Here is a 26358-nt window from a genome sequence, read left to right as displayed (position 1 = left end):
CCAAAGTGAAATAGGATTTTTTCCCCAAAAAAGAATTAATTTTCTGCCCAGCATGACACACATTAAATGAAACATTACATTTGGTACTGATCGAGATTTCCCACCATTATGGTGCAAGAAACCAGCAGAGGCTGAATCACTGTGAGGTTTCATAGGACTTGACACTGAAAGACAGAGCAAAAGCAATACAAAAACAACAGACACTGACCACACACGCTATGGTTAATGCCTAACTACACACGTGAATTGCCAGTGTATGAACATTCAGGAAGGGCATATACTACAGCATTGTAAACATCTGAAAAAAAAATTTACAATACTTGCCATATTAAGTAGCCCAATGGCATTCACATACTGGCTCTGCATTATAGCCCTTTAACAGTTCTATATCCCTAATCTACACAGAACCCTTTGTACTAATCTAGGAAAAGCAATCACATCTTAAATGCTGTTAAGATAAAGCACATTGACCATGAGTAAGTGGAGAGACAATGCTATGATAACTCTATGATAACTCACATCTAGTAACCATAGCCTGAGAAATTCTTCCTTGCTGGGCACTCCAAAGACAAGCAAAAAGACAGGATGCCTCCCAAGAGGCATATTAATGAGCTCCCAGTCCAAGCCAAAGCAGAAACCAGTTCCACCTAATTACCCTTGTAAAAATGAAAGTTGCTTAAATATAAATAGGTAAAGAAAGTACAATGCCAGAAATTAACTAAAATAGCTCAGGGACATCCGGAAATTTTCCTTGCATGTCAGGTAACGTTGTCAACAGTTTTACAACTCAAGTACCTGTTTGTAATTTAAGGATGTCCAGTTGTTACTGGAAAGCTAGGATTTGGCTAGCAAATCATTAGAAAAACTTCCACCTCTAACACTGCTGAAGAAGAAAGGCCATGAAAATAGAATGATAGACAGGCTTATGAAACAGCAGCCAGTTTAAGGGTTTTCAGCAGAGAGCAACTGCTACATGGTCAGAGAAGACACTGAATACAAAATATACAAACATGAGTCTGGGGAGAAAAAACAGAAATGAAAGGAACAAGATGTTAACTAAACCATCCTTGCACATAATGATGTTTAAACAGAACAAGCAAGCTCCTTAGTCACATTCTCAGCATTTCTTTAACATAATCTTCCATTTGAAAAGCAGGGATCAAATGGAGCAATTTCCATACTGCCTGTAGCAACTCATTAGGGACTAAGAGTAGGGAAAGAAATCGCACCTAACAATCTTATTTAAAGACAGAGAAAAGAATAGGTTTGGCAAAGAGAGTAGGAAAAGTCCCATACAGTAGGTCTTTCTTTTGGGACTAAATGGTGCTGTGAACACGACAAAAGTAGAGTAAAAGTCCATTTGACTGAATTCTAGATGTGAGAAATGTCCTAACCAAAGAATATCTATACTGTATTATTGTGCTGCAGGTGGGAATGATGATCTCTCCAGGGTAGGTTTGCTTCAGCATCAGTGGGAAGCCCCCAATTCTGACACCTCTGAGCTGCTCAGTCCTTCTCCCAGCCTCACCTGCCCAAATGTGCAGCCTCTCTTTTTGCCCTCTCACACATCCATACATTCAAGGAGATTCCTAGGAAAGGCTACATCCAGGTCAGCCCATAAGCATATAGTTACCAGAGAGTGGTACGTTTTATCCAACTCATTACTCATCATCCATTTATATATTATATTTTCCCTTCCTGAAGCAGACCAAAGGAAACTAACAACTCCCTGAGCTAAAGGAATATCAGGAAAGTATGAAAAAACCCACTCATTACTCATATGCAAGGCAGACTACAAGGAAGCTAACAAGTAAAAACCTTGCATTTCCACAACTGGCTTGCTCCCAGCTCACATCAGCTAAAATTAGCACCCTATTGAATTTACTATGCGCGTGTGAGTAGGTATGCTCTCAAATTAGCCAGTTTGTTAGCTCAGCATCCTCCCACCACAAAAATGAGCTTGTTCTGGCCTCAGATTCTATAAAGTTGAAAGAAATCCTTCTATTCATTAAAGCAGGGATAAGCTCAAAATGCTGCTGTGTCTGAAAACATAGCCACTGATTTAACAATGTACTGTACAGTGGATTTGGAATAGATATACCTTCCATTTACTATCAGGAAGATGCTTTTCCAATGATTGTTTTATAATGTTAATTTGTAAAATGTCCCTTTGAAAATTATACTTGCAGGTTGGAATCTCTTTTGCTGAACTGTCACTCAGAAAATTTGCCATACTTGTCAGGAGAAGTCAAAATACTATTACTTTAATATCCCATTAGTGTTTTAACCAAGTTCTCATAATAGCTCCAAAGGATAAAATTTTCAATTTAAAACTGTAGATCTGTTTGTCTGCCTGTCAAAACACCACCAGCTCTTGCTATGTCTAGCACCAGCAATAGATATACGGAGCAGATTACATCTGCTGGTAGTCTAAATTAAATGTATGAACTGAAGAAAATTAAAATAGAAATAAGAGACACAGACATTGACTCACAACGCAGGAGGTTTACAGGAGCCACAAAACTTCCCTGAGTTAAGCCCATATTCTAACGTTGTCTCTCAGAGCACAGTACACGTAAACATCTCCATTTTTATCAGTTTGCCCCCACTGGCTAAGTGGGGACATTAAAATGTACTTAACCGTTGAAGACAAGAGCAAAGAAAAATGAGGTTAAATGATATCAGAGACTATTTCTGTTCCCACAGAAGTCAGGAGAGTTTTCTCACTGTTCTTTGTGGGCATTGAATGTGCCTGAAGACAGAAAGGACCGTTCAAGCTGTCACTGTCGTTATTAGCAGCACACAATGTTCCTTCAATGTGAAAATATCAGAGATTTTAAGAATAGATGGGATTTTATGAAAACGTGAGATCTTGTATGACATGAGCTATAGACACGAATAGTTCCTGCATTAAGACAGTCACAGATGTCTGAGCTGATGTAAATATATAAGGAACACGTTTTAGTCTTGAATTAAAGCCTTATAGAATGACACACAATTTAAATAAACTACCCCTCAGATAGATGTATTGACATATTTAAATGCAGATACAAATACTTGATGAAATCAGTTATCAGGAAAATGCACAAGTGAATTGCTTGAAATTTCTCTGCTAAGTGGTAGTTTTGAACACTTGGAAGGTAAAAGCTAGGTAGTTGTGGTGTATGTAAAAAAAAAAATAAAAGCTAATCCTCTCACCAGCATTAAGTAACGAACATGACATTACTGTAACTTGCAATTTTTGAAGATTATATACTTCCATTTAGAATGACTGTATTTCTAGCCCATAGGGTTGCTGAAGATAAGAATGAAAAGATGAAAAGAATCAAATGAAATTTTGGATCTTGGTTATGTACCTTGCTCAAAAAGTAAGGCAATTTCGTACAAATATAAAATGCAAAGAAAATGTTTCGGACAAATGATAGTACATTGGTACCACACAGCAGCAAAGAATCCAGAGAGCTCCTCTGCCTGAGAACATCCTGGAAAAATTCAGGGAAACGTGTGGAGGATGACATCACACTAAGCTAGTAAATCAAAACATGTAAATTGTCTAGCATCACATTTCCAGATTTTAGTTTGATATCCCCCCTTCTCATTTGACTTCGTATTTCCCACAAGTGAAAGAATACAGTACCAACTGCAGCTGTCTGGCTGTGTTCAATGCCAGGTTTGATGAACCTTTGAGTGACCTGGTCCAGTGAAAGATGCTCCTGCCCATGGCAGGAGGTTTGGAAGAGGCTAGAACTAGATGGTCTTTAAGGTCCCTTCCACCCCAAACCATTCTATGATTCTGTGATGGCCTAGGGAGCAGGGCACATCACCAGCATACGGTGCTCCCACATGCTTTTTTGGAGAGGTGTAGAGGCAGAAGACAGGAATGGGAGTGCCTGTGAGGAGGGGAGAGGAGGGAAGGAACCTGGCTGCTCCTCTGGGGCCAGATGGTGGGCTGGTGAGTTGTATGCAAGCTGGAAGATGACAACATGAAAACAGCAGCAATCTTTAAGGTAAGACATATGCAATGCTTTGTTTATCTAAGCAGAATGCTGGTGTATTTATAATAATTTATTTCAAACTCCCTCTATAATTTTGTCAACAGCATGCATTCATTTAACAAGAGGGATAATAAAGCAGGAAGGGTTTGGAAGAACTCTGAAGATACAAAATATGTCTATCATGAATCTGCAGCAGAACATGTATTTGTGAACTTAATTCTCATGTTCACATTTATAAAGACAAACTTTCTCACTCAAATCTCAGTGCTGTTCAGTTTACTAGAAAAATAACATTCTAGTTAAAAAAACCAGCAGATGGGCAAACAAGGTAAAGGGCATTTAATTTTGGTTGCCGCTTCTCCATGCCAACACACTGCTTTGAAGCGACTGAAAGTGTGGGAGGGGAACATATGTGCATGTGGATTGTGCATCTCAGAGAGTATCTGGTGGTGAATGCAATCGCTTCTTTCTTTTCTCTTTCTATGCAGGACAGCTCAAAGGTCCACTCATCCACGGGTCCACTCATCCAACACAGCTCCACACAGCCGTACCAGGACCGAAGGAAGCAAATGGAGAGTCATGTTCTGCATGCAAGCAGTGACTACAGAGCCACTGATTCAGCCTTTAGGCTTCAGAGACAGATCAGCACCCACTGAAAATGATGATGGAGGCTTCAGGCAGTTCCATGACAGAGGCTGGAAATAAAGGTGTACTTCAACAGCACCCCAGAAGTTTCTTGGACCTTGCTGGAGTCCACACCAGGGCTATGAACGGTTCTGGTGAGGCGGTTTCTCAGCGAGCGCTGACAGAACCTCCGGCCATTTGAACATCTGCTGATCACGTCAAGCAAAACTCTCAAACCTGCCAACAAAGTTTCTGTATCTCAAGATAAATGTGAAGAGGCTCTACTAATATCAAAGCACAAGACTGGAAAGAGAGCTGATCTGGGTCAAATTCCAATACTGTCTTAAGGGCAAGCCTGTGGCACCTCTTAAAGGCAAGGCTATTGTCAAGACATCTGTCACAACTGGCCTCTGGAATAAGTGAGAGCAATTTAGAAATTCATCTTCACAGACTAGAAAGTGAACAACTATGCTGAGGATCTGAAACTGATGACAACGAAGAAGGAACAGCTTAGTATTTAAATTCCTGCATTTGCAGCTGAAAGCAAGAAACTGAAAAAGCTCTTTGAGGAATGTGGAAAGGATGGAGTGAGAAACTACACAGCTTGACTGAAAGGCAAATGACAGACTCAAATAGATGCTAAATAGACCTTAGCATAGACCCTTTAATTCAGGTGGGTACTCCAAAATGAGTACATACTATCAGAATTGGCAAACTGCAAGGGACTAATATAAGGCACTGATCTGAAACTTAAGTAATTGCTTATTCCTTTCTGCTATTTATGGCATTGCCTTTTCTGGGGGTGAGACTAGGTGTGCTGCAACAAACTGAGCCAACAGAACATGGATCCTCCTAGTTCATGCTATGGAGCACAGACCTTGAAGGAAAAGTTATATTCAAGATGTAGCTATTCCCATGCTTTGTCTGAATAAAGTCAGCTGCAATTGTTGAGGCAGCATGTAATACAAAGCCTCAAATCCATAACAGAAAAAAAAAAGGCTTTTCCTTGAAGCTAGACAGAGAGATACCTTTCTGTGAAGAAATCAGGAGAAGAGACTGGCAGATGCCTGCATACCCTTAAGAAGGTCTGGAATTACAAGCTCAGGATGGATTTGTTATACTGTGTACAGCCTGCAGAGACAATCAGTAACCTGTTTAAAATTTTATGTATTGAATAGGTACAGACGGTACATCCATCTCCCCCTTTCCTGCATGTGCTCATTATGGCTGGGATAGAGCTAATTTTCACAGAGGTTCATATGAAGCTATGTTTTGGATCTGTGCTGAACACAGGGTTGGTAACACAGGGATGTTTTCATTACTCCTGGCCAGGGCTTGCACTGTGTCAGGGCCTTTCCTGCTCCTCACACCACCCCACCAGCAAGAGGGCTGGGGGTGCACAAGGAGCTGGGAGGTGACACAGCCAGGACAGACGACCCCAGCTGACCCAAGTGATATTCCAGACCATGTGGCTCCATGCTCAGCATACAGAGCTGGGGAAAGAAGGAGGAAAAGAGGCGGACAGAAGGAATGATGGCATTTGTCACTGGACAAATGTCAGTGGACCTCTGCTTTCCTGGAGATGGAAGAACACCTGCCTGCTGATAGGAAGTGGTGAATAAGTTATTAGTTTTGCTTTGCTTGAGTACCTTTTGCTTTACCTATTAAACTGTATTTATCTCCATCCAGTTTTCTCACTTTTGCTATTGTGATTCACTCTGGTATCCCACTGTGGGGGAGTGAGCGAGCGGCTGTGTGGGACTTAGTTGCCAGCTGGGGATAAACCTTGATACTGCAGAAAGTCAAAAACTTGATCAAACAAGGGCAGCAGCTTATTCAGAGGGATGAATTCACATCTGACAAACAACCAGGACAGCCTGCAAGTCTGAACTCCAGTGAGGCTGATGAACACATGCATGTCTCCAGTCCATCCCAGACCACCCTCAAGTCTGAGGACACCCCAATAGCCATGAATGAGAAGGAGAACAAAGAAATCCATCTTCCATCTTACCCAGAAATTTATCATTGATCCTTTTGGCTGTGACATGCCAAGAAGCAGTTACCTGAAATGATGGAGTCCTAACAGCCTGAGAGACCCCAGGACTGGTAAGCTATACAGAATATACATCAGGCCATGAGATGGTCCTTCTGGAAATCTTTCATCCATTTCCTGGCAAATCTTGGTGCTGCTAGAGTTTGTCACCAACTTGAGCTCCACAAACATTTTCATAACCAGAGAGAGAGGGACTTAGGTGGCAGTCAGCATAGCTGACACCAAGTGTGGAGACAGCCAAGTTAGTTCCACTAGTCCAAAGGAACACAATGATGGTGTTGGTGGCACTGATGTACCCAGGACCCAGAGTGCTGTGACAGGCAAAGAACTGCTGCAATGAATAAATCAGGAAACAAAATTCTTACAGCACTTCAGAGGCTGGACTGTTTCTGAGGATGACCAAATCAGATGCCTCTGTGGTGATCACAATCTGACAGAACTTGACTTAACTTGTCTGGAAGGGAGAAGAGAGAGAGATATCCTTGGAATGGCTTTCTTAGGAGGATGGCCACTAGCAGATCAAAGATACAGCAGTTGCATTCATCTGAAAGCTTTTCAGCCTACAATATCCACTGAGTCCCACACCACAGAAAACTTTCACTGCAATCTCAAGGAGAGATTTTGTGTTGTTTAAGCTCATCATCCCTTCCAGATTTTAAAGAACACCATGTGGAACAAGACCTACTCTATCACACTAATTAAACCCTGTACGTGTGTCAGAAGTCAAAATTCAGCCCCAAAGCAGGGGCACACTCAGGGTATAAAGAAGCGTTGGGAGACAGCAGCAAAGATAAGAAGCAGTATGGTTTCTCCTGAAAATTCAGAGTGGCAATTGGGCAGCAGAGAAAAAATTAAAAGACAAGAGAATTAGCCAACTTGCACACTCACTAAGCAGGAAGCTGAGCACAGCCCCTAATGAACACGTTTCTGGTCTCAAGTGGTTATTTGAATCAAGGCTATTTGAATAATTTGTGGACTATCACTTCAAAAAATAAAAAAGCAGTTGCAACTTTATACTAAATAATCAAAGTGCAAACTTGAAAACTATGTCTGCTCATTTGCTGTCTCATCTGTGCTTGAGTCCTACTCCAATTTGCACTTAATTGGATTACTATAGCTAATGGCAAAATGAGGTGTTAAATACATGTATTTCTGTAGTCAATTAAATTCAACTTAAATCCCACACATGTATAAAGTTATGACTGATCAGTGCACAATGCTACTCAGCAGAAACTCAGTGTGAATAAATTTATGAAAAACTCCTCCCCACAAATACATTGTGCCACTGACAGCTCCTCTGACAGAGCAGCAGTTAACTTATGATAAATTCTACAAAATTACATTTCTTAATCATTTCAGATAGGAAATAAACAAACCCAAAGTGATCTAGATGAACTGAAAACCAAAATAAATTAACCAAGAGGAAAAATATACAATCATACTTCACACCAATCTCTATACACTGGGTTGTGATTTACAATAACTTATGTGAATATATGCATATTTTTGTTTACTTGTTTAGCTCAAAACATGTATTTTCTTTTTTTTCAGCAGCCTTCAGAGTCTAAAGCTTCAAATAAATAATTTTGTTTACTTCATATTACCAAGAATGGGATCTATTCAGGCATGTAAGAAACTAAAAAAACCCCACAGAGGTTTTAATGTGAAAAGAGTAACTTTATTACCTCAGTTATTTCTATATCAGTTTTCAATGTAAAATTTTATTTTTCAATTTCCAGCCATAAGAATTTAGGCTAGAAGCCAAAAATTAAGTCAAATCTCTCTTTAATCATCTCAAATCTGAGATGCTTGAAAGTTGAGTGCTACCACCACATAAACCTTTAACTCCACCCCTTCCAGGGTACATTGCTAAGTTTACCCTAGAGAATTTATCTTCTTCTATGCAAAGAGGTTACTGTGCCACATGTGAGAACAAATGCCTGAAAGCAGAGGTTAGCTCATCTTTAGCTTGAACATGTTCATCACAAAAATCATCCAGAGCAGTATTACTTTTGTGAGACCAACAGCAACAAGAACAGCTATACCTTACGTGCCATGTTTTCACCTTTGGATGGCAATACCACGTATCTATGAGACACTAAACAGAAATACGTAAGAAAGATTTAATAGGAGGTCTGGTGTGTTTAGAAGTCTCTGCAAACATTTGAAGGTCTGCTATCTAACCAGTTATGTTTTATCTCTTCCACCTTTTATAAATATATAGAGCAACATCACAGTCCTGGTACTCATATGAGACAGTTTATATTAAACATCTTGAAATATGAGACCAGCTACAGGTTTGGAGGGGAGAAAGCTGAGCAAAATATGGACAAGATTTATAAAATCATGAAGGCAGTGTATAAGGTGAGTATAGAACTGCTATTTAATGATTCACAGTGCTTGAGCTAGGGCACACCTTTTAAAAATGGAAGAAAAATTGGAAACTGAGGAGAAAAGATAAAATCTTGTATTTTTAATGTCATTGCTAGTGAACTATTGCAGTTTGCTGCCAGAAAATGTTGGCTGCAAACAGCATTTAATCAACTGTACTCACAGATAACAGCTCCATGATAATAAAGAGATGAAGCACACATCCCTAATTCAATGTGTGTGGACTTCATAACAGGAAGAGGCCAAAGAAAGTGGCCAGGCTTATGTGGTGTCCTGAAACAGTACATCCTACTCCCTTCGTTGGAGGCAAAATGCTGGGCCAGAGAGGCCCTGCTGAGATCCACCTGGGTATGTCTTCTGCTCTCTGATCTTTAAAAAGTTTTGAAGTTCATTGCTTTGAAAGTTAATAAACCTTCCAGGACAGAACATATTTACAGCACTGTCACAGATGTGTCACAGGCTAGATGGGCAGCTCACTACCACTGAAAAGGTAAATGCCTACCCAGAAAAAGCCAAAGCACTGACACCAGATACTAGGAAACATCTCATATGCCAAATCCAGCAGCCCAAGAGAAGTGCAGCTGCTGCTGCTCCACGCCCCCAGGTCCAACCAGCAGCAAGGCTGAAAATGTCTTCCCAAGAGGGACATATACACAGAGCAAACACATGTACTCCACACATATGTACATATATATGGCTGGACATACAGATCCTGGACAGACACTCTGAACACTCCTACCTCATCCTGCTCCTTGATCTGGCTAAACAGGGAAAAGGTCTACTAATGGAAATACATCTATGCATTCAAGGTGGATCCCACCAGCAGCTTGGCTCAGAAACTCAGTCTTCCCAGTAGCCACCCCTGGATCCCAGACTCCTCAGTTGCTGTGCCTGGATATCTCATCCCTCAGGGTTGCAGCTCCACCCCAGATGTAATGCTGGTACACAGCATTACAGAATCCCCAAAAGCTTTTCCCCTGCATCCTCCAATGTGTTCCACACACCCAGCTGGCAACACTGTTAGTCCAAAATGTGAAAGCAGAACTGTTCCCTGACTGTGCATGGTGACAGTTTCACTCTTGGACACGGGCTGGGGCTCTGCAGGCACAGGCCTGAGAGGAGACTGGGCAGGATCACGCTTTCTCTGAGTCCTTAATTTGGGTTTCTTCCTGCCCTTGTGCTCCTCTAAGCTGTGGAGATGACCTCTCATGCCTCTCCCATGGTGGGCCCAGTAGTAACCTGGCAGAGCTGTTTGGGCTCCCCACTCTGTGTCCGGGCATCCCTGTGGCATGCAGATGAGATTTACCACACAACCAAACACATAACACTGCAGTCAGCTATTCTTGAAATGCAATGACTTTGCACCAGCTTTCTAAGCTCTAACACACAGATTGAATCTGCCACAGGTGGTCTGTTTCTTAAAATAAACTGTGATGATCAGTCCCCTTCCTCATCATCTGTTGGAAATCATCACATATTGCTCACCATAAACTGAGTACGGTTATTAATGATTAGGTAAATCACATAATGAATCAAGGGTTAGCACCCTGTGGTCAGCAGTGTGCATGCCCCTGACGCTATAGCTTCAGCAATCTCATCAAGGTCAAGACAGCTACTTGAGTGGTTAAAACAAAGCCTTTGTGTCTCAGCTGAAGGGGGACATTACAGACACAGCCCTTGATCTGCAGACACACGGCTGGAGCCTCATCCAGCGCCCAGCCCAGCCAAGTCTTTTCACTGACACAGGAAGGCTTTGGACCAGCCTCTGGGATCACAATAGTTTATTTATTTTCTATTTTATTTTTGGGGGGTTGTTATTACCTCTCTGTTGGTCTTCTGTTCCATTAAGTTGTTTTTGTGCTTCTTCAATTTTGTCTGCAAGAAAGAGAGATCACTATTAAAATACATATATCAAAAAGGTGAGATTGTAGTTAGTCATTTACTGAAATCAACCTTGAAATATCTGCTTATATTTAGGAGTGATAGCATTCATGTGTAACTATGTGATACATTTTGAGTAATACAACCATATCAAATTTTATCATGTTTTACCAGGGAGGCTATTGACATATTAAATTACACGGAACCACAGAAAGAAAAGCACTGGCATCGGATCTGCAGACAACAGCTAATCCCACTGTAGCTTCCTACCATCTATAATAATGTGTGCAGTCAGGGGACTCTCTGGAATAGGTATTATGGTACATTACAGAGTATTTTAATACATTTTTGAAAAATGCTGTTAGAGCAAGGCAATGTTGCATTAAACATAGCGAGAAGAACAGCAAACAGGATTTGCTAAATGAAGCAACGGAGCCAACAGTCTCACATGGGAGCAGCAGGGGGCGAGTGGTAGCCCCCACCTTATTCCTGGTGAAAGGGACAGAAATTCCACACACACGGAGCAGGAGCAAAAGGAGGCCCTGAGTCTTTACTCCAGTCTGTCTTTGCAGCTCACTTGCTGCCCCTCAGATACACTGGTGTTGGAAGGAGAGTTGTGCTTCGCCTGCTATTGCACAAAAGGCCCCATGGAAAAGTGAGGGTCTTTGTTCTGCAAGTGTGATTGTTTGCACATGCAGAGCAAGAAGCAAGAAAAGGCGCAACTGGCATGAATAAAAACTCAAGACCAATTTTCTTTTGGTAGCAAACAGTCCTCTAAGTGGGTTCAGGATAAAAGGTTGTGTTGGTATGAAGCATCAGCACTAGGAGAGGCTGAGCTCTCTTGATGTTCTGAGCATCAAACTATGGCCTGACTGACCAAGATCTGAGCTTGGAACATGGCTTTCAGACGTAAAAGATCATTTTCTAAAATACCTGTGAAAACCTTTCTTCCTTGTATTATTTTTTTGTTCCTTTCCCCCTGTGAGGTCAGTTTTTATTGAACTAAATTGAAAGAACAGAATGCAACGGGATTAATCCTAAATCTCTCAGGCTCCATTGGTACAAAGACTTCACAGCTGCCATACACAGGAGGAGGACGACAGCTCTGTAAAGTCCTCACCCTGTTCTTTACAAGCATAGAGGCTTTACTCAGTCTGACTTTTACTCAACCTTGCTATGCAACACAAGGTTTCAAAAAATGGCTCTTCCTTCAACAATTCTTAATAAGTGGGTTTAGATGACTTCTCTATTATTTATCAGCCGAATCACTCAAGCATGTTGGAACCATTTGTTCACAGCTGAAGTCTGATATTGTTTCTCGATTATTTCCTCAGTAGAATCAAATAATTATAACTGAATCAAGCCTTTCTTGCAGCTTTTAAGACTGAGTTTTGTCAAGCTTACTCTGGTTCTGCATTTCTGTTTTTCAAAAAAAGTACCAGGCTTCCTTTCTCATTAAAGCTCAGTAATTTCTCCATTGTACATTGTCCTAGAGAATGAACCAGAACATCTCACAAGGGTGCTAAATGAGCAGACTCCCAGAGCTTCTCATGAGAAGACTACCACTGCAATTTTAAAAGCCAAACTTCTTCCTGCTTCCCCTGGGGTTAGGGAGACATACGTACACAATTAAAGGAAAATTTTATCACATTTTCTTTTGTACTGACTTACTGGCTGCTGAAGACAAAGACAGTCTTTTCAAAAAGAGCACAATCCTTCACTATCTCTTTACCAAGCCAGTTATGCAGGCTTACTTTAAAGACAGAAGACCCAATATTTAATGCTTTCCTGGATTAAATACTACAGCTGAAATACTAAATGTGTTAATACATTTTTTTTTGTATAGAAAGGGATGCAAATAATCATTTCCAACAAAAATAAGAGGAAATATAAACAAAGCATGTTTTATATACATGTGCCACTAATACTATCAGAGAAAAATGCACTTAGCAATCTTAAACAGTTTTTCCACAGCCTGTTGCTTTACAGAAAGTTGATGGACTAAGCAATTTACAAAGTTGCAGGATAGCTGATAAAATATATGAACACATAGAAAAAAAAATATCAACAAATTACCCATGTAAATGGAGCTGTAGGGTTTTACCAAAAGGCAACAAGAAATCAAACCTATAGTTTGGCTTTCAAACTCACTTGCCCTATGATGAGAGATATATTTAATGCACAATATACAAGGTGTTTCTGCTCTCAGTGTAAGTGTTTGGTCAACGAAATTTACACCTAAGAACACAGACAACTGTAGTTTTATTATTAAAATAATTATCTGTATATTTCACATAAATGCTACAAGAAATATATGCATTTAAATTCACAATCATCCTACATTTTAAAGAAAAATTATTTAAGTATTTTGAAATCATGCTATGTGAGACTGTGAGAAAGATTAAAGGCTTTGATCTCCTTAACTGAATACTCTGTCTCTCTTACTGGGAAAAAAAAAAACAAACTAAACAAATCAGTTCCTATCAGTAATTCCCAACCATTTCTTTGTCAGACTGTAATCCCAAACAAAGAACCACAGATAACAGGAATAATAGCTAGGTAAACAGGTGCTTGGTACACAGCCAGAAAGTCTCCTACACCTCCTGCCTCTCCTCCGCTAAGTTTTTCCTAAGGAGTTACATTTGCTGTGTGTATTTCTTCATACCTATGGCAGTATATCTGTGCAGAACAATTCTGAACATTGTGAACACTGAAAAATCTTGGTGTTGCTGCTGGAAACCAAAAGCAGGGATATGGACTGCAAATGAGGCATAGGTTTTAACATCACTGGGGCTAAATGTTTTGTTAGGGCCTACATCCTCCTAATGGCCAGCATCACACCCTACCTGCTCTGGCTATTGCACCAAGGCATGTCCAAACCATGGTACAAAATCTGCGGCAGCTGCTCCCTGCCCTGACGCATTTTACAGCTACAGATCCTACACAGGCAACTGCCTGACAAGCTGCCGTGTTTCAGGCTGGAGGGAAGAACTGGGTTATCCCTAAGGGCTGTGGAGCAGGTGGCAAGAGCAGGCTTAGAGCCAAGTACCCCAGCAACACTGAAAGGCAGCCTCCCCAGGTCTTCTGCCAACTTGCACGTACGCCAGCAGTAACTTGCTAACTACATCAAATTTATATTATCCATCATCTCCTTCTCTTGTGTGCCATTAAATTAGCTGTATGTCAAACATCTTAAGGGAAATTATTTCAGACAATGTACCACATTGTGTTATAATTATATTATAGGTGCTTTAATGGCACACACCTCTGAAAATGCTTTATAAGCAAAAATACGCCACACAAAAATCATCTGTAAAGCCCAGGAGGAACTGAAAACCAAGAAGTCCTCTATTAATTGCAAATAATATTATCCAACCCAATAACTGTTTGGGTTAATATTATTTCAGAATTAAACCTGTGATACGGTCTAACCTGAACATTTTACGAAGGAAACATTTCCTTATCACTGGAATATCACCTACTTCTACTAGGATAAGAGAAAGCCATTTAACTAATGGAAATTTCTAATATGTGATAGGTATGGCACCCTCTACATTTCTCCTAAGTGCCAGAATAGTACATATCCTCACTATTTCACTGTATGACCTATCCTAATGACCACAACCTTCAGCAGACAGCCTCTTGAAGTGGCACACATCTAGAAGCAAATGACAGTGACAGACACACTCTCACTGAAGATGGGACACTTCTCACCAAGCACTTACTAGAGGGGAAAATATGGAGGTGCAATGAAAGAGGAAATCATCATATGCATGGCTGTAGAGAATGGAGATTCCATGTGACAGCAATGCAATGAGCCAGAGAGCCAGCTCTTGGTTATCCCAGCCAGGTGCATGCCACAAAAATGCAAATCAAAAGTAGCATCATGTAATAGTTTTATTTATATTTATATATATATATATATATATATAAATAAATTATGTATACACACACATACCAGCATATGTGTAAAAGAAAATGAGACAAAATGTGCACAACAGCTTTTTTTACTCCAGCATAAAACCTTTTCATGTTATTCTCCAACACAGCTCTCCCAGCAGGTATCTGCTGTGTGGAAATACCATCAAATTCCTTGAGGTTTTAAATATATAATGTAACTGTGCTTTTTAGGAATGCAAGGAAGGAGACTGGCATGCAGTAAAATATGCTTCTTGTTTTACACAGCTCCTGCTGTGAAAGATCATTACAAGGATACCAACAGTCTGAATTAGATATGGTGGTGCTGTGGTGAGGTTTTAAATGAAAAAATAAACCAGATTTTTCAACAGCTTTACAGTCTCTATTTTTGGTTTTCACTGAAAGATATAACCTCACAGATTTTAATTAATTCACAAACAAAATGTAATTTACAGGGGTTTTTTTCAAATATATTATCCCATTAATGTATAAAACCTTGAATATGTCTGGTATACTATGTATTAGATATGCATTACAAATTTTCAGAAATATTTTAAAGTTCTCACTTATACGGTGAGTTAAGGAAAATAAAGGTTTAGGAATTCCAGCAGTGAAAGCAGAAATACTTAAAAGTGTAAGGTTGGCAAAATAGAAAACCAGTAACTTCTGACAGCAATTTAAACTAGAGCACAATATATTTTCTAGTTGGGTGTTTGTTTGTGGGTTTTGGATTTTTTTTCATCTCTCTTTTTTTGTTTGTTTGTTTTCTTTTCCCCTGCTCACAAGTGTCCCCAGAGCAGCATAATGAGATGACTTTGTTCTGTTGAGCAAGTCACCCCGCCCCATAAAATGACAACACACAGAGGAATGAAGTCACTGAGGAAGACCTACGTTTAAGCCTCCAGGAAAGCTTACAGGGGAGTGGTTGGTGCGAAAAGTTCATAAAGCTTTTGCGAAACACCCAAACCCGAGTATTTTTCACTGCACATATTTGAACGTGTCTGTCTCAATGTAAATATGGGAACTTTTTGGCTTCCTGTTCAAGATATACAATTGCTGCTCTAAAACAATAAGAAGTGTTTTGTTGTGCTTGGTTTCTTAATCACAGATATTCTATTTACAGGTAAATGAAAAGTAGCAGATTTAGACCATTTTGGATGCTGAACACAGGCTATGACATCAAAACTTTTAAAAATACAACCTTGTATCTTGCCTGGATACACTAAAGTTATATCTTCAAATATTTAACCAAAACAACTGGAAGAAAAATATCAGCATATTTTTTCCCTTCAGTTACAGACAAGAACAATTCTCAGGCCTTAGGCCTGAGTCATCCTAAAAATACCTTCTGCAAAATAGCTTCAGATGGCAGCAGATTTTCTTCTTGCTTTCTCATAAATTGCACTCTCTCTTACCTTACTGCACCAGAAGACATTTGAAAAGTAATTTAGAAAATCACTTTGCATTGGTTTTAAGATAGACACAAAGAAAGATGTCACTTCAATTATTTTTTCTTGCATTGATCATCTAGATCAGGGGCAGAAAAGAAAATCAAAGTGACAAAATATTCTTCAGCTGAAGTACATTAAAGCAATCAGTCTGTACACACTGGGCAGTATTACTGAAAACAATTGTCAGTGGGTTTTTTTTTGGTGGGGGAGAGGGGTGTGCATAGCTTAAGAGAAACACTGCTGAAGGTACAAAATGCTGCATTTTCCACCACTACTTAAATTCAGAGAGCAAGTGAAAAGAGGCCAAGTCCTTGCATGGAAGTCTCCATCTTCAGACTATTGAAACCCAAGCGCAAGTAACAAAGTGCTTCACATTTCATTGAATAAGAAGTGTGCCTGTTTAATTTATTTAATAATAAATGCTTTCAAACAAATTTAAAAAATACCCTGAGCACCAGACAGGTGGTGCAGAGCAGCACATCTTCTGAATCATAGAACGGTTTGGGTTAAAAAGAGCCCTTAGAGATCATTTAATTCCAGTCCCCCAGCCACAGGCAAGGACAAGTTTCACTAGACCACTCAAAGCCCCATCTAGCCTGGCCCTGAACATCTCCAGGACTCAGACTTGACACGGTGGACCTGAGCCCAGCCCCACATCCCATGTGAGACGTTTCGCACCTGCCCCAGAGGGAAGAGCCATGATCCAAGCAGCAGTGCCCATACACTGCAGGCAGGGCAGGAAGGGAAGCCACATGAAGCCAAGGAAAGACGCAGAGATGATGCAAGCTTGGAGCATTTCCCAGATGGCAGGTTCCCTTGGCACAAGAGGCAGTGTTTAATCCCAAGGCACCCTGCCTGCAGCTGTGGGTACCCACTTGGGACTGGGGAGCATGCAGAAGCGCCCACGCTCCACTGCAAGGGGGCTGTGATGCTTGTCTTTCCCTTTTGCTAAGAGGAGGAAAGGCTCTTTACAACCTGCTAAAACAAGAATGCCGAAGTCCTAATGTGTTTTGGTTAACTGAGATGAATCCCAAGACTTCCTTTAACCAGCTAATTAAAAAAAAAAAGAAAAAAAAAAAGAAAAAAAAAAAGGAAAATAAAAAAAAAAACCCCTAACCCAAAACCCCAGAGTCTTGTCTGTACAAGGAGCCCATTAGGTTAATTGGGAGGCGGCACGGCCGGTGGGATGCTGCCTCTTGCTGTTCCTCAGGGAGCACGGAGGCTCGGCAGGCCCCTGCACGTCCCCACACCGCACGAGAGCTTCCAAACCTGGAACCCAACCAGCCAAGCCGGGGTCCCCACTGCACCCCGGGCATGGCAGCACCGTCCCTCTGTGCTGAAGGAGGGGGCCCTGCACCCGGGGGTGCACGGCCTGGCAGACACAGGCAGCTGAGGATGCCTTTGATGGCCCCAAGTTTCCACCACCACCCTCCTGCCACAAAGCAAACACCTTCAAAGCTGGCAGACAGCAGGAAGAGGGCATTTCAGGAAAGCCACTGGACGAGGCACTCTTCTCACTCGGATTTAAATCTACTTTTAATTAGAAACAATTCTTCTGTCCCCAAACATTTCCTTCTTCCAGTATAAAGAGGAACACTCAAGAATAAAAGGAAGAGATCAGATGAGGAAAGGCAGTCTCTTCAACTTTGTAATTTCATACTGTGGGAACTTGACACTTTTTGGCGTATGGTTTGTTTTGTGGTTTCTCCTTTCCAGCTGGGGCTTAGAGAATCACAGCACCACGGCTTAGTGAGTTGCCAAATGCTGAGCCTGCTAACTAATAGCACTGATGTACTGAGCCTATCAAATATGCAAGGAAAAACAGAGTAAATCTCAAGTTTGTCCAGTACTGTTGCGTCTAATGACTGTTTGTACAGCTGTAAGAGAGGAAAAAAGACCTCTTAAAAATTAAGTAAATTCAAAACTCTTAACAACTAACAGGGTGATGCAGCAGCTGTCATCCTATTAAGAACCATAAACTACTTTTTTAAACATCTAAAATGAGATTTTAAACAATTTAAAATGCTCCACTAGTCATTATAACCTTGACTAATGACCTGTTTGATCAGTTTTTCAGAAAAATTTGATGCATTTTCATTTTAATGTCAACTTTGAATGCTCATCATACTCCCTGCCATATATAATTATTTGCATTTAAAAATGAAGAACTCATGACAGATACTTTATATAATCCAGTGGAAAACAGAAAATGAAAATCCTCCTTTTATTATTTTTTATTTTAAGAAAAAAAGAGGCTTGTATATTTGAAAATACTATCTATAATCTCCAGTTTAAATTTGTATCAGCAATGATACTGATCACTGCTGTAGTCTATATACAATAAAACAGTCAATACAAAGGCTGTATATAAATTAAATATATAATGGCTTTATCCTTGCCATCACATAATATTATTCAAATATGGTAAGGGCTCCTGATGAGGTTGGCAAGGTGTATGTGCATAAATTACATAAGCACTTTACATATGAACCCAAACTCTGTCCCTGTGTCATTTATTTGTGATTGGAGAGCTTTCAATCTTGCGTTTGTTTGTTTGTTTACATGATTTGAATTTTTATTATGAGGCTTTTAAACTCATTAAAAACTGAGCACAGGAGGGGGTGGAGAGGAAGAGAGTTTTTGGATGATTGTCACCTTACAGAAGGATATAGCAAACAGCGAGGCACCTGTGAAGAGAGGCACAGTAGCTGCCAAGCATAAAATTTCCGAAGTGTAGGTGAAGTATCTTCATAAATACCTCCTGCCTGGCACCTCCTCACCCTTCGTAAGCCAACACGCAATGGTGGCATTTGCCAGGGCTAGTTCCTTTTCCACCTGCCCCACAAAGACAGGTGATCCTGCATCCTGTGTGTGCTTCTGAGAGCACCCCGCTGAGTCGCCAGAGATAATTCCTTTACACACTGTCTCCCTCCGGTACCAAATAACAAACACAAGTACTGATTGCATTCCATTTGCATCGCTCCTAATTAGCCATCTAGCACAATAATTACCCCATCGCTATGCTGATCCTACGGCATTGTTCTGCCCCGCTGCCAAATTTCAGCTGCCTACCTAGGACAGAGTGATTATTATCACTAAAATCTGCATAATAATTACTTAACTACCTCTAGGGTATTCACTGTTTCCAGGCTCGGTTTTGGCTTCCTGGGTGTTTTTTCTATACCTAACCCAGACACTGATGTGTTAGAACTTAATATTTTAAAGCCATGAGTTGCTCTAGTTCACCACTTTCTTCAAGCTGCAGCTAGGAGCATCTTTGTACCTTCTGCACCAAGACACGTTCCCTCCCTTGGCAGGTTTACTGGCCTATGATCTGTTGTTCCCAAATTGGAAAAAGGTGTGGTTTTCAATTTTTATATTTATTTATTTATTTATTTATTTATTTATTTAAGTCTGACACAGAAATTAAATAAATGCCAGTGAAATAACTGAAACCATTTTTAAAAAAGCAACAAACCAAGCTGACAGCTGGAAACATGTCAAAATAATAATTCGTGGACCCCAAAAGATTTAGTTGAATTCTGTATTTTCTCAAATACATATCCTAAACCAAAGCACCAAATAGTGGAGCCAGCCACTCCCCAGCCAAACGGGGGAAAAGGTTTCCATACATCCTTCTGGTACTCCAATAGCACTTATTCCCAGCTGGTGAGGGAGGGCTTGCCCAACACAAAAAGGCACAAAACTGGTTCAGCAGGTAGAACAGCACCAAGAGTTGGTGTTTCATCACCTGAGACAACAGTGTAGAGGCTCTCTGCAAGTTCTCTGAGGGGTCAAACTTCTCTGTAATTTCTTCTATTTCTGGACTTCCTCAAACACTACTGAATTTACAAGGCAGACATCAGGTAAATAGATGCATTCAGCACGAGGAACCTACAGCACCAGCAACCCTGTTTAAGCAGAGATTAATTTTCTTCAGCTTAGCATATACCCTAAAAACTATCTCTTTACTGAGATTCTAAAGTGTCTGTAGAAATAGTTTTAAATATGTGATCTTTAGTAGGACTTTGGATACTGAAGTTCTTATAATTACCTGATATTAAGATGAACAATAAATGGTAGTGCTAAGAAAAAATGAAGTTTTTGATGACTAACAAAAAACCAAAACAAATCAACAGCCCACAAGTCAAGCCCGAAAGTCCAGCCCAACATCTTGCCTCCAACAGCAACTGACAACATAAGTTGAGGGAAAATCAGAAGAGTAAGTTGCAGATTCTGAAACCAGGCAGCTACCAAGTGAGTCCCAGGAGCTGTCATTGAACTTCAAGGGTCTCACAGATTATTCCTACATTAGTTTCTCCAAGTATCATTTGAACCCATGGCAGCTTTTCATACTGAATCCATGTAAGCTTTTCACATCTTTCTTCAAACTCCAAACGGCCTCATCTTACTCAATTAATTTCTTACACAAAAGCTGTTTAACAGACATAAGACCTCTGCAGCTTTTGCAGTTTCATCTCATTTTTATTTTATCCTCTTTGGGGGTGAAAGTGAAGAAGGGAAAGACAATTAGAAGGAAGACATCAGAATCGATCCCACTGTTAGGGATGAAGGCACAGCACAGATGCTACCATGACAGAAATGTTTTTCTGTACTACTGCCATAAATATTCCTAATGCTTTATTTGCTTTTTGACAGTGGAGAGTATACAGTTGGCTTTGCCACACAAATACATGACCCCCAGATCTCATGTCCGAATGTTAACAAGCAACTCAATTTAAATGAAAAGTTTGAATAATTTTCCTGTGGACATCACATTTATCTGCACTGAATTTCATTTATCATTTTTGCAATTTGGCTGCACAGCAACCTAATGTCATTTTGAAATCCTTTGCAATTTCATTTGCATCTTCATCTTCACCTCCCTTGATAACTTCCATCAAATCAGCAACACTGTCACTTCTCTATTCCTGCTCTTTTTCCGGATCACTCAGGCGAACATGAATTGACAGTGGCACATTTCTATTAACTGTAAAACAGCAGGCAATGTTTGTCTGCTAAGGAGCAAGTATTGACTGCAAAATGTGTAAATATCAGCCTCAGTTAATTTACACATAAGGGATTTTTCTGTTGGGGTATGTTGCAGGAGTACACTTGATACTGTCTCTTCTTTAAAACCTTGCCTTATTTCCAGCCTGTCTTTAAAATCCAGCCCAAACACTGTCACCCCTTCACCGTGTACAGCCCAAAGTACAAAGTGCCTCTGGGTCACCACCTCGAGCCACCCTGCCCACTCCTCCCTCACCAGCTCCTGCCTATGCTAGAGCATCTTCATGTAATACCACAGTAACTGGACCAACTCTAACACACAGCCTGGGGCTTTTCCACACTGAAGGACAGCTGCCTTTTTATGCTGTTCAGTAAATCCCCTTCCAACAGGGCTGCAAAATCACACCTTCAAATTCAAAATCACTCCTATAATATGATTAAACATTAAATGCAAAGTCACAGTTTTTCGTTAACTTGACTAAGGTATCTCATGTTTTGCTTACCTGTTTTTTCCAAGAACTTAGTCTTAATGTCAGTCTAACATATGAACTGTCATAATGGCATGAAGAAGTCTTAGTGCTAAAAACAAAAAAAAACCCCTAAAAATCCACAATTCACTTGCTATACTAGACCTTGCTCTATAGACTTTGTAAGCTTATTTTCCCATAGTAATTTTCAATTTTTGCCCTTTTACATGCTAAATGAAATGTTACTAGCTGCAGCTTTAAAGTGAAAAAACATTGGATTCATAAAATGAAAAACAACTTTGAAAAGCTAGTCAATACAAGCTGATGTAGAACTAGGTGTACCTGAAACACAAAACTTTAGCAAAGGCACAAAGATATGACATTTTTCATGTTAACAGTTTGTTGCAGCCACGAACAGGAGCTTAGCCACTTTAAGAGGCTTACAAACCAAACAGTTCTAGGGAGTTCATGTTCTTTTCTCTGGGCAAATTATAAATTGGTGGTGATAAATACACATATGAAGCCAATACCTCATTTCACTGTTTTCCTCTACCTGCTCCCAACTTCCTTAAAGACCTGAGTCAAAAACTAGGTCTAGAATAACCCAGTGAGCACCTGTCTTTTCCAACCCATGTGGTATTCCTGACAAAGACGGCAGGAGTGAGGATAAACCATCTCTCCTGAAACTAATCATGCCCTACCTGGGTTTAGGCAGACCCTAAGCAGAGCAAGTTAGTTGTGTGGTGTACATCATCCAAGTTTTCCCAGACACACCCCAAGGAATGACTTGGGGAAGGAGGGGACCAATATGTAGGCTTTCAGTGAGGAAATCAGGCATGCAGGGGAGATGTTTGGTACTGAAAGGACAGTTCACGTTATTATGAAGAGATAATTTCTGGTCACAACCATACACCAGCCTGCTGAGGCTGTGCTTGGCTTTAAGCACCAATGTGCTTACCCTACAAACCACACAAGGCATTTTCAAGCTCCCCTCTGCTTCTCTTCTCCAAGAAGATTTCTGTTTGAAGCAGGATTGTGCTGGTCCCAAAGTACTGGTTAAAACCTGTCTCCAGCACATCCAGGTCTGTCTCTTTCCTTCTCTGTGCCTGCTTCAGCTGGAGCCAAGAGGGTAGGCTGGACATTGTCCATGACCACTGCAAGAAGTCAAAATTGCTCAGATCATACAAATCCAGTAAACAAGAGCAGAGATGAAGAACTGAATTTATACAAAAAGGGAATAGAATAGTGAAATCTTTAATCAATCCTCCAAAGCAGAGTCCCAACCAAAACTGTTTTTATTTCTCTCTCTCTTTGAGGAGGGCTGGGAGTTTTTAAAATATTTGCCCTAGATGGTAATTAGCATAAAATCTGAAGCAAAAGCCCTGAAATGTTGTTTCTCTCCCCACCCCGAAAGATAATACATTCTCCCCCTGGAAATAAAAGGAGGCTGGAGTATCTGGCATTCTTTTTTTGATTATCTCCAAGATACCTTTGGATAAGAAATCAGCTCTTGAATAAAATATATCCCAGAACATTAACACTGCAAATTTAGCTCATTGACTTTTATACAAAAAAACCCTAGTTATTACAAGTAGCTGAGAAGGTTTTGTTCCGTAAATACAGAATAGAAAACAAATTTGGCAGTATGCAGATAGTTAAGTGTATTATTAATATGCTATGAAGTGTTTTGAAAGATGAACAATTTTATAGATCGATTCACATTCATGTCATCCCATAAGTAGTACAGCTCCTATTGCTATGGAACAGCAAACTACTATGAATTCCTTAAAAAAAAAAATCCAACCAGTAAAATCTACACCACTCCAAAATCCAGCCTTCTTCCCTTCATTTTCTAGGCTCAGTGGTGAAATTTTCCTTCTGTACTTGCAAGCTTAGGAAGATAATTAATGAGCTACATCTTAAACACCTACAGAATGATGGCACTCTGCAACGTGAACATCACCCAAGTGTTTTTTTCTCTGTTTTATTTAGAATTCACGCTCAATTTTGTGCTGTCTGATTGAAGATGAGGGGGCGGTGAGGAACACGGGGGAGGAAAGCCACAGCAAGCTGCTGCACACACCATTCTGATCCTAAATTTGGAAATGAACAATTCAACGGGAGGGAGCTTACTTCAACAACCATGTGCCAAAGTGAGCATCCAAGGATTTCAAGTCCTCAAGGAAATTTTTCTTTTTGGCCTTGAACATACAGATTTTACATTAGTCAGCCCCCTGCCATAACAGAGTAGAAAGAATTACATCCAACTCTATTAAGTAATTTACAGTAAGATTTTTGTGTTTTGTTGGAACAATGACTTCTGGAAAATATGGTGGGTGGGAGAAGAGATTATCAGAATGTGACACTTGACTAAAACAATGAAAATGAAAACCCAGTAGAATGCCCTGAAACTGCTTTTTGGTTTTGTTTTTAATAAGTTTGTTCACACATTTTCTTGCTAGCACTAAAATTAATGATTAAAGAAACAGCCCCAAATTTCCTGAACTATTCAAATTTTGAAGGGCATGTCCTCCCTACCACTATATATACTCAAATCTGTTTATTTCAGTTTTAAATGTCATACCTATTTACAGAAATATTTTTTTCTTTTTTTTTTCAACAGCTCAGCTAAAATCAATTCCTGCTTGAAGTTTCCACATTTCCTTGCAGAGAAAGGCTAACTGAGACAAAAACTGTGCACAGTTAATAGGAAGAAAAGTAACACTGGAAACTTCACATGCCAAAAAAGGGTAGGAGGACAGAGAACAAGGCCAACTGGATGACCTCTCTTGCTCTCTGATTTCTCTTCTCTGAGGAGGTCCACAGTGACTAGTAAAACCACCGAGCTTCCCGGGCCTGAGCACCTGGAGTTGTAGAGGGAAAAGGAAACTTCTCACTAAAGCTTACACCTTGAACATTTCCACTAAGGTAAGAAATCATAGAGATGGCCTTCCCAAGAACAAATGTTTCTTCCCAAGACTTACTCTTCTCCACTTATATCATCTCCAAATTCACTTTGTTTATTGTTACAAATCATCACACAAAACTGCTGGAATCACTGGAATTTCTAGCCCAGAAGAAACAGAAGAAAGGCTCCTCAGCCTCTCTCAGGTTTTTTCTCTTGCCAACCCCTCCTCAGCTTGAATCATATCAGGAAGATCAAGTTCCTCCCATCAACTACCACCAGATTCACCTGGTGCTGATATTTAGGGCCTTGAGTCATGGGCCTTCACCAAATGCACAGATCTGTTATTGCCCATGTGAACTGCAGTAGGTCAAAAGCTCCTGATGGCTCTGACTTCAGGGAGACCACATTTTCCTCTCTTTCTTTATGGTTCTCAAAAAAAAGAAATAGTTTACTCTGTGTGGAAACTGATGAGAGAAGGAAAGGACACAGCAGAACAAGGCAGCAAAAAAGACAGTACAGGGAAAAAAAGAAAATTATGAAGTACAATACAAGGCATATAAAAAGTGGCTACACTGTAGAAATGATGCACTGAAATGATTTTCTTCTTTCACTTCCTTTTTCCTGAGAAGATGATAGATCAGTTCATATGTTTAGGAATCTACTTAAGAGAAATAAAGGCAAGTAGGAAAATACTGAACTCATGAATTCCCATTTCTTTTCCCTTTAACAAAACACTGGACAATATTTTATCAGTGACTAAATTTAATTAAAATAAATACAGCAAATGACCTGATGCTTTCATATCTTTGGCAGTCTTTCTGTACAGCTTATTTTCTGTAGCTACAATTCATAAATACAAACTGAATAATCTCGGGTTAATCCTGAGACAAGACTAACCAACTTCTTATACATTGTCAAGTATTTGGCTTTTGGTTTCATGCTGTAGAATAAATCTTAAGCACAGAATACTTTCAGAGAAAGAAATAAAAGAATAAATCAGCTGACCACATCCCAGAGTCAACAACACACCCCACACCCTTTCCGTTCATATCAAGTTTATGGTTTAGGTGTTTAAATACTTCAGTTCTCATTTAACCATTTTAGTAATTACTTCTAACCATATTAAACTTAGACAATTTTATTTTTAAGAACTTCCAGAAATTATCCTTTATTCAAATCAAATAGTCAACCAGTATTCATTAACAACTCAAGCCAGGATTCAGTAATCGAATCTGACCTTAATTACCAATTATGAAATAGGATAAAATTTTTACACTCCTAGTAGATCTTCAAAACTTTGGTGGCTCAAATTTCATCATCTCGCTACAGTAAACAAAAGATCGGAAAGTGTTACAGTAAACAAAAGACTTGGAAATTATCACTCCAAATTTAGCAGGGACAAACCCCACTGGCACTCATTAAATACCCCTTGAAAAATTAGGATTTGAATATGGGCAAACAGACAGCGTTTTAAAATTACTACTAGGATATAGTTCTGAGCATGCAAATAGTTTAATTTCCTGGCTTAATTCCCAGCTAAGCTACAGGCTGTCATATGGCACCTCGCGAGTCACCTCCTTACAGGACAGCTGGAGCAATGTAGCCCAACCAGCACATTAGCAGCCTAAATTCTGGACTATGGGAAAGTGTTTGTACCTGG

At 40.0% G+C, this 26358-nt stretch overlaps 1 protein-coding gene across 10 annotated transcripts in view; it reads right to left on the bottom strand.

Moving 5' to 3' along the window:
• The window catches only part of HIVEP1 (HIVEP zinc finger 1), a 127728-nt gene that overhangs the window by 47655 nt on the left and 53715 nt on the right, over positions 1-26358 (bottom strand). For all 10 annotated transcript variants that reach the window (XR_015774461.1, XR_015774483.1, XR_015774479.1 and 7 more), the window contains one exon: positions 10885-10938. Coding sequence is in view for 6 of the 10 variants with exons in the window: in XM_014254538.2 (XP_014110013.2) it covers positions 10885-10938 (54 nt within the window). In the remaining 4 variants the exon portion in view is untranslated. The remainder of the gene's footprint in view (positions 1-10884; positions 10939-26358) is intronic.

Source organism: Pseudopodoces humilis, chromosome 1 (genome assembly GCF_049639895.1).
Source record: "Pseudopodoces humilis isolate 2021_Gansu_Grassland_sample_001 chromosome 1, ASM4963989v1, whole genome shotgun sequence".
NCBI classification, from domain to species: domain Eukaryota; kingdom Metazoa; phylum Chordata; class Aves; order Passeriformes; family Paridae; genus Pseudopodoces; species Pseudopodoces humilis.
The sequence above is the reverse complement of the archived record's forward strand: the minus strand, read 5'-3'. Positions and strand labels throughout refer to the sequence as shown.